This window comes from Notolabrus celidotus, chromosome 18 (genome assembly GCF_009762535.1).
Source record: "Notolabrus celidotus isolate fNotCel1 chromosome 18, fNotCel1.pri, whole genome shotgun sequence".
In the NCBI taxonomy this organism is placed as follows: Eukaryota; Metazoa; Chordata; class Actinopteri; order Labriformes; family Labridae; genus Notolabrus; species Notolabrus celidotus.
The window spans coordinates 13,337,246-13,346,447 of NC_048289.1; the positions used below are offsets into that span (position 1 = coordinate 13,337,246).

The 9,202-nt window shown below is 40.3% G+C and overlaps 2 protein-coding genes across 3 annotated transcripts; one reads left to right on the plus strand and one right to left on the minus strand.

The window, feature by feature from the left end:
- Positions 1 to 101: 101 nt before the first annotated feature.
- Positions 102 to 8,965, minus strand: LOC117829678 (uncharacterized protein C7orf50 homolog). 2 transcript variants are annotated; one of them, XM_034707299.1, is made up of 7 exons: positions 8,835 to 8,963; positions 8,610 to 8,703; positions 8,338 to 8,484; positions 8,148 to 8,249; positions 2,060 to 2,271; positions 696 to 777; positions 102 to 465 (listed from the first exon to the last, which is right to left on the minus strand). In XM_034707299.1, exons 3-7 carry the CDS (start codon positions 8,473 to 8,475, stop codon positions 286 to 288), a joined length of 714 nt encoding a protein of 237 aa, XP_034563190.1. In that variant the 5' UTR covers positions 8,476 to 8,484; positions 8,610 to 8,703; positions 8,835 to 8,963; the 3' UTR covers positions 102 to 285. The 2 variants fall into 2 exon arrangements, with proteins under 2 accessions (XP_034563190.1, XP_034563189.1); XM_034707298.1 differs by lacking the exon at positions 8,610 to 8,703 and having other exon boundaries at positions 8,835 to 8,965.
- On the plus strand, positions 3,118 to 5,283 carry LOC117829676. The gene is made up of 2 exons (XM_034707293.1): positions 3,118 to 3,298; positions 4,056 to 5,283. Exons 1-2 carry the CDS (start codon positions 3,296 to 3,298, stop codon positions 5,100 to 5,102), a joined length of 1,050 nt encoding a protein of 349 aa, XP_034563184.1. The 5' UTR covers positions 3,118 to 3,295; the 3' UTR covers positions 5,103 to 5,283.
- Positions 8,966 to 9,202: the final 237 nt, after the last annotated feature.

A 9,202-nucleotide genomic window follows, 5' to 3' on the forward strand; every position in this document is an offset into this window, starting at 1 on the left:
AGGGTTAAGGTGATTGATAACCAGCAGGAATGAATGAACACATGTAATAGCCATAGAGAGGAAAATGTGATCTAGATATACAAATAGAAACAAATACAAAAAACAGGAGTATTGTTTGTAATTTAATCAAAACTTGTTTTTTCCTCAAGCATCTTCCCAAGAAACTACATAAAAAAAAGGATTAGTCCTAGTTTAAGATCAGGCCATTCATCCAGTCCACTGATCAACCAACTTGTTTCAGTCTTTTTCTGGTGAATTTCATGTCTTGCTATGGTGGTGGTGTGTTCAGGTAATCAGCTGGACAACCTCTCTGGCTCGGTGCGCCCTCTGCTGGACAGTTTTGTCTTCTGGTGCTTGTCCCGACTCTTCAATAACAGCTATGGCTTTCTGTGCTGTGGTTTCTCTTGCTCCTCCCTGTAGCCCCTCCAGGTACTGCAGCAGCAAGGAAAACGTTTCATCTGGAATCTAAGATGAGAGTTTTAAATGATCAGTGGCCTGTTGATTAGTTTACACCCTTTACTTGCCCTTATCTAATAAATGGGCATGTAAGTATATAGTAATAATTATTTCAGTAAAAATAGAGCAAATTGTATTTCTAAAACAGTAGCACTGTGATAGTAACTGCTCAACCAGGCCATACAATATGTATCAGTGTTAAAGTTAAAGCTGTTGAAATTCACTAATGTCAATTTTACCTTTTCTGAGTCAAACATGTGCTGCAGTAACCACGTCTGCCGGGTTTTCTGGAACTTCCATTCGCCGCGGTTTTCAGCCCAGCTGCACAGATAAAATCAATGTGTAACAATGAAGCCAATAAACCATACAATGAGAATTTAAGACAAACATACTTTTTGATATTACAGTTTGGGGTCTGAGTTAGTCAACTCAACTCAACTTTATTTATATTGTACCTTTCATACATTCAAATGAGTTGCTTCATAGTGTTTGCACTAATATGTACTCAGTATTACAGAACAGGAATGTTAGAAAAGGGTCAGTCAGAACCAAAGAAGATTTTGCACCACTGTTTTATCCCCTGATGATAAATTGCTTGGACTTCATCTCTAGAATTTGTGGAATTAAAGTTAAATCACAAAACTCGACACCACAAACTTCAACACCACCTATTGGAAATATTTTTGGCGTTAAACAAAATATTTGAAGATTAAATGATTCTGCGTTTAAACTTTACAAGCCATTCAAATATAGGCAAACTGACAAATTGTTGTCGTTGCAATGCTTTTAAAATTAACAGCAACTGAAAGGAAAACAGTTCGCAAAAAAATTTGATCACATTTCATGTAAACACCTTTTATAGTTAATTAATAACCAACAGCTGCATCAGTGTGGCCAATGTTAGCTTTAAACCAATTGCTAGCTAACAGTATTGTTAGCTATTATTAGCTTAGCAGTACACTGGTACTGTTAGCCAACAGTATGGTTAGCATGGAAAAAATGTTTGCAAGGAATTCCCACCTATTCACACTTTATTACACTTCAAACAGTAATATTAGTAAAAAAAATAGAGTGATTGAATGATAACTGTAGTTAATGCCTAATGTTAGCTTATCCTTTTCTAAGATGGCCTGCGGGAACCTTTTTTTTTTTTTTTTAACCAAAAATATTGTCAGCAATAAAACACATGAACTTATCACCCTGAGCTTAACTTCGCAGGGAAATGGCCACGTTGTGAGTGTGGTATCGTTATGTGTTTTTTTAATATAGTTTTGCTGTTGTGCATGACTTTTGTCAGGGTTTACCCCTGTTTGGCACCCTACAAACGAAAAACTAACGAAAAGAAAAGTCTTACACCTTTAAAAACTGTCTCATAACAAACCAGATGTGGTGCAGGGTAATGAACAGCTGAATGCTCAAAGAAAGCATGTTTGCTTCTAGCTCCAGTCCCAGGCTTTAATGCCTGAACAGTTGAAGAATAAATTGCATATGCACTATTTTGTGCCATCTGCTCCTGTTTTCCTGTTTCTGAAGGAAGAAGAAATAAATCATGCATCCATCATTTGGATTCACCTGCACTGAACTAAATAAAAGCAGCTCTTACCATGTGAGGTAATCCAAGGCCTGCTGAGTTGCACTGGGTCCAGACACTTCAGTTTTCTCCTGGCTCCCTCCCTCCGCTTTCAGCTTCTTCTTCTGCTCCTTTTTCAGGATCTTCTTCATTTTCCTCTCCAGGACCCGCCTCTCCTCTGGGCTCAGGTCCTCCTCTCCCTCCAGCACATGTGCCTCCTTTGGTAGATTGGGTGGATCTAAAATCTGTCACACAATACAAAACATAAAGCTATTGGGGATTATCTACACTTACAGAACTTCCTTTGTAGACTCTTATCATTTTCTGTGTTGATGTGAGACTTTTATCAGATGTCCTAAAATAACTCACAATCACTTGGACAAAAGAGGATGCACATTTCAGAAAAATAATTTCTTGATTAGCTTTTTTTTTTGTTCTTGTGTATATTTAAACAAACAGATTTCTGGGGCAGTGCAGGCTTATCTTTCTTAAATCTTCAAATATTTATAAAGTTTTATTCTTATTGACAGTAAAATAAATGGGACACTGTCATTCTGCAGCATGACAGAATGCAGGCGGAACCTAAATGCACTGCATGGGTTTAGATCACTTCCTTTAGTGCTACAGTACAGAGGGATGTTTCCTGTATCTGCCAGTGTGTGAGGTCAGCATCAGATGCATGTCTACTGCCTGCTACAGACCTCTGTGGTATAAAACTTCCCCACAGCCATGCATTCGATGCACTAACCAGAATCTTATAATAGTATGTTTGCTTTTTGCACAATCATACAAAAAAGTTACACGAGGGGCTTTTACATTTAAAGAAAAATAACATATGAGCTTTATGGCAGAAACTTTCCATTATATCAAACTTCCATTAACCCTTTTTTCTGCATAATAAGCCAAACTTTGCTAAATAACTCCATTAAAGCTGTGACACTGCAGGAAGCAGTAGCCACAGTGCAACTTAAAGAGCAAGTTAAACTCAGGGGGAAGTCAAACAAGGGAGTCAGTATGCTCTCTTATTTAACGGACCTCCGTCTGCAGGGTGATGAGAAAAAAAAAGAAGGGAGGGGAGGAAAAGATTTTGATCACATGGCCACGAAGTCACTCTGAAAGTATGTTGGCGGCGTATAACCCACAGGAACATATAAAAACCCCTTTCAGTGAGCGATAGCCTCAATGTAGCGAGCACTATTTTCAGAGCTTTGAGTAGCGACAGGGTGCTGGATACAAAACAGAAGACGAGTGAGTGACGGAAGCAGAAAAATGGTAAGTGGAAACATGTGTGCTTACTGAGCTGCAATTCTTCAAAGTTGGGCACACAAAGGGTGGTCGACAGGGAAGTGTTAATAGACTTCAAAGTGACTTTTTAAATTAAATCTAGCCAGCTGCAACTATATGTTTTCAGAGGAGTGTCATTTTGTTTCTTTTTTGAATGATTTACAGTTTGCTGTGTTGTTTGTGGAGCACAAGCGTAAAGAGATGATGGAAAAAAATGGTTTCAACTTTAAGAATTTGGAATATTAATGAACAGATTCAGGATCTGGTCTAAACCAGCGATGTAATGTTTAAGGGAGGGATAGTTTTCATTATTCAGTACTAAGTAAGTAGGTTTTTTCAAAGTAAAATATATTTTTCATTAATTTACTGTTAATAGAGAATTTTTCAGAGATCACTGACAACATCCGGTAAAGTTTGAATTAAACTAAACTTTGAGCTGATTTAGGAAGGAAACATGCTCAGTGATGTAATACTACAAACCCAACTTAATGACTCAGCCTGTGTGAGTGTAAACTCTACTGAAAATGGGTTAGAGTTATCAATAAAAGGTTAACACTGTATTTCCACTTGTTTTTGTGCTTTTAACAAAGCAGTAAGCAGATTATCTGACAGTTGAGTGAATTTCTGTTAAATCTTTCACAAGAGGAACCGCTTAATAAACAGTGGAGAGTGATGCTGGAGAGGACCGGATTTCTTCAGTGGGTGTGGTCTTGTTTCATTTTGTGTTTTCTTTTCTCATTTCTAGTCAAATCAAAGCCTGGTCTTGTTTCCTACTGTGAGCAGCACCACACCTCTATTTTCAAACGGGTCCACCAGCACTGATAGCACCTTAACTGGCCAGTTAGACCTAATTGCAGCCAACGACATCACCTCCAGAGCAAACTACCTCTACAGTTTATTTGCTGCTTTGGGTTTCATCGCTGGCTGCTTCCTGCTCTACAGCTTCATTCAAACCTACAGAGCTCAGAGACGCCTGGCCTGGCTCGACTGCCTCCTCTGGGCCTTTTGTGGCTTCCAGCTTCTCCTCTTGCTCCTCTCTCTCCACATTGTCACTCGCAGACCTGCCTACCTACATACCACAGTTTTAGGCTGTGCTGCTCTGTCTTTCATCATCAATGCAGTGTTTCTGTGTGGTCTGTTGGTGTTGGTTCTCATGGCTTATGTCCTCACTCTGGATCCGCCGTCCCACGCCCTGCTGAGAAAGCCTGCTGTCTGTGTGGCTCTGGTGATCCTGACGTCTGTGGTGCTTGCTGTGCTCGTGGCTGGAGCTCGTGGAACATTTGATGATCTCCATAAAGTGGATGTTTGTGTCATGGATCCGGCCAGTTCTGGTGTTTCATATGCAGTTGCTCGGCTGTGCCTGGTTTTTTTGATCCCCTACACCCTCCAGCTGGGACTCCTGATTGGTGGCTGTGTTCGACAGTGGAAATCCAAAGGACGGTTCCTTTCTGGTTCTGAAGAGGGTCCCATGTTCCTGACGGTCACCTTAGTCATGTTTTTCTGCCAGCTCTTCTACAGTGTGGTTCTGCTGAGAGGAGCACAACTACACAGGGACAGGCTGAGCCATCACGAGGAGGCGTTTCTGAGTGTGGCCGAGTTTGTGCTGTTCTCTGGGAGCAGTTTCAGCCTGCTGCTTGTGCTCTTTATGCACAGGCCATGCAGAGATAGTCTGCATGGAGTGTACAGGCAGCTGAGGGACTGCTGCAGGAGCTCAGGACGCACGCAGTCAAACAGGAACATCATAGCTCCTCACATCGAGATCACAGACACCCTGCAGGACATTGAATCATAGAGGAGAAAAATAGGAAGTACTCTCATCTATGAGAGTTTCCCACTACAACGAATTAATGACTTTGAGATATGATGTAGTTGAATTGTCTTATTCAAACATTAAATGCATCTTCTGTCTCTTTGTCTAATATGTGATAATGTAAATGTTTTTTTCATATTTGTGCATTTTCCATTTTAGTTTCTATAACTGGAAATTCTTGTTTTGTACTTCCTTATTTTGTTTCCATTTTCAATAAAACCCAAGAAATACTTCAGCTGTTCTGTTTTTGTATGGTTAAAATGTTGCAGCATGTTGATGCAGTCCTTTCTGGTATGATGGGGCAACTGCTGCCCAGTGGTAAAGTGGGTTGTCTAAATTGGAAGGATGACGGTTCTCTGATCTTTGAACTGCTCCTGAAGGCACAGCTATCAGCATGTGGATGGTACCAATGAGCACTTTGCCATCAGTGTATGACTGTGTGTGTGTGTGTGTGTGTGTGTGTGTGTGTGTGTGTGTGTGTGTGTGTGTGTGTGTGTGTGTGTGTGTGTGTGTGTGTGTGTGTGTGTGTGAACATCGCATGTAGTGTAAAAGTACTTTGAGTGGTTTCAAGACTTGAGAAGTGCTCATGAGTGCAGTCCATTTACCATTTGATACCCAAGATACATAATTTCCACATAGAAATCAACAGCTATGAATAAGCTAATTGAAATAAGGACTCTCTCGATAATGTGTGTCATTACATAAATCTACCACCTGCTCTCAGACACACCTCTTTTCATGGAAAACACTCTCTGCTTGCATGAATATGCTTTGCACAAAAGCTCATTCAGAAAAATTGCCTGGAAAATCCCTGCGATCCCCTGAATGGCACATAGGAAACATTTCGTCAAGGAGAGTAGAAAGTCAGGCTCTAACTTTAGACCAACTGTGTCAATATTCTTCACAACAACATTTTCAAATCTGCTGAAGAACCAAAACAAGCTATACAAGTGATCCTGTCTGTCCTAGCTGTTGAAAGAAACTGATTGGCAACACGTGCTGCTAGGAGGAAAAAGTGACCTGCATGGAAGACACATTGCATCATGCTAGCAAAGAGTGGCACTTAACAGGGACTAGTAGGGAACTTGGGTTGGTGGAGATGACTTCATGTGAAATGTCAGACCTGATTCATGCAGTCACTCTGTAAAAACATAGCAGCGATAACTAAAGACAACTACTTTCTCTCTTCCACTCTGACTTCTAAAAGGCTAATCACAACTTAAACACTGCATACTATGATACTCTACAGCACTAGCATGATCAGTTGTCTACAGTGTCACACAGGTTGAAAAAAACAAAAGCAACAACGTTGAGAAAAGACTCAAGACTGAACTTATTTTAATTGGCACAAAATCCACATTAAACAAATTCCATAACTTCTCTATTCCCACCGATAACTCGGCCATCCACCCCTCTCCTCAGGTTAAGAGTCTGGGTGTCATCCTCAACAGCACCCTCTCCTTCACCTCCCATATCAACCACGTCACCTGGTCCGCCTACTTCCACCTACGCAATATTAACCGTCTCTGCCTTCATTCACTCCCCACTCCACTGCCATTGTTCACAGTCTCGTCACCTCCCGTTTGGACTATTGCAACTCTCTTCTGTTTGGCCTTCCACACAAAACCCTCCATAAACTACAACTGGTTAAAAATTCGGCCACCCGTATCATCACACGCACCGCCTCCATCCACCACATCACACCCATCCTACAACAGTTCCACTGGCTCTCCATCACACACCGGATCAACTACAAAATACTTCTCCTCACCTTCAAATCCATACACAACCTCGCCCCTCCATATCTCTCTGACCTCCTCCATACTGCCACACCCTGCCGCACCCTCAGATCCTCCTCCTCCATCCATCTCACTGTCCCCCCTGCTCGCCTTGGGGAGCAGAGCCTTCAGACGCTCTGCTCCCCAGCTCTGGAACTCTCTCCCACCTGACCCCCGTAATACTGACTCACTCCCACATTTTAAATCCAAACTCAAAACTCATTTGTTTAAACTGGCTTACACCATCTGACCACAACTCCACTGTCCATTTACTTAAAACTATTAAAATTGTATTTCATTTACTGTTTGTTACTTAAACTCTGTTAGTTTTAATGATGTAAGGTGACCTTGAGTGTCAAGAAAGATACCTCCAAATAATATGCATTATTATTAACACACAAAATGAGCTGCTAAATGAAGCTGGTGATGTTTAAAAATGCTGAAAACAGAACAGTAAAAAGAAGCAACTGCTGTAAACAGAAGAACTTATATGCGTCTCTCCTAAATTATACCTTGACTCCAACTAGTCAACAATACAGTTCCATATCTTAATTGGTCATCTTTTACAGGCAATAAAACCTTTCATACAAAAAATCCATGAGGATTTTAAATATAACCATTGCTTATAGTAAGTGGAGCTATAATAACATTGTGTTTCTGATATATATATGTGTGCTTGCGTTGTGGACAAAAAAAACTTTAATTTTTGTATTTATGTCATGGTGTAAATCCCATTTTATTTTATCCTAAAGCTAAAAGGCTTGATAGATCAAAAACTTCTTAAAGTAGTTCAAAGTGCCATCTGTCGTTAAGCATCATAAAGCAGCAGTTAAATAAAGCTAGTGCTGATTTTGGACCATTTGGAGTATTTTGATGAAAGAAAATGAAAACAGGTCCCTGTCAAAACCATATACCCCTTTGGTTTATGGTTACATACCTTCACCCTCCCTACACAAGCAAACCACTTTAGCACTTTTGTATCTTGCACCAGAAGGCTTCAAAAGAGTGCATCCTGACATACAAAGACCGTTTCTTCATCCTCACTATAACTAAAGTTAACAGGAAATCAGCACATACTCAATCCACACAGCTGGCCTCAAAATCATAACTTTAAGTGCTGTGAATAGGTTTTCCAAGCACATTTAAAATATGTGTTTTACAACAAATTAGATGTATATGACATAAAACAGCAGCATAGAATTGATGTGCCTCCTATCGAGGAAAGCTAGGAAACAGCTAGCATTCTTACCTCTGTTTCCTCTGTTGTGTGTTTGGTTTTTCTTTTCTTTTCCTTTTTCTGTTTTTTACCCTCCGGTGCGATTTTCACAGGAGGAATCTGTGCTGGAGCCTCCTGAAATAAATAAGCAGTAATCACTTTATGGGATTTTTTGGCAGTGTTGTATAAAACTAGAGCAGGGATGAGGGACTGTGACACTCACCTCTACTCCCACCTTTTTCCTTTTCTTTTTCACTTTAACATCCATTATTTCTTCCTGATGAACCTCAATGGCATCTGAACTCAACTTTTTCCTTTTTGGGGGAAGTGTTTCTTGCTTCAGAGAGTTGTCTTTGGCCATGATGTAAACCTACAATTAAAAACACAGAACACATAAGCAGACTGTGGAGAACTGACAGCAAACAAGAAGGATGAGGGTGAATACAAACGTATCATATTAAAAACATCATGGCATCTTTATTCCAAGCAACTTACCCTTACTCGGCTTTATCTTGCTATTGTTGATGACCTACAGCCTTTGTTATTGCATACATTCGTATGCTGCACTCTCTTCTCACGAAGCAAATGGCTTTTTAAAGGAAAACACAAAAACATGAAGCTATGCTAACGTTCGCCGTAAACTAGTGATTCGCCCCCTTAAACTAAATGATAGCTCAAATATGTATCGTGTTAATTGGGTATTCTTAAAGGTTCACTCACCAGTAATTGGGGAAAACGTGCAGAGACTGAGCCCAAGAGAAGCACAAAACAAGCATGGGGACTTAACCAGGAAGTGATGTTGCCCATGTATAGCGCGATTGGACGGATATATCTCTTTGATTTCTGATTGGTCGACTGCTTCAGTGACCTTTGATGCATTTTCTTCATGAAGTATTTGATCATATTATGAAAACGTAAGCAGCTGATGACGTGTCTTAGATTCATGCAGTAGCTCGGGGGAATTGTAAATTAACTTTTACATTTTTCACAACGTCGCAAGCCCCACAACAAAAAGAACAGGAAATGTGACAGGAAGGATTAGAATAAATACTACAGGGACCGTTAAGTTATGTCAGCCTGAACCCTCC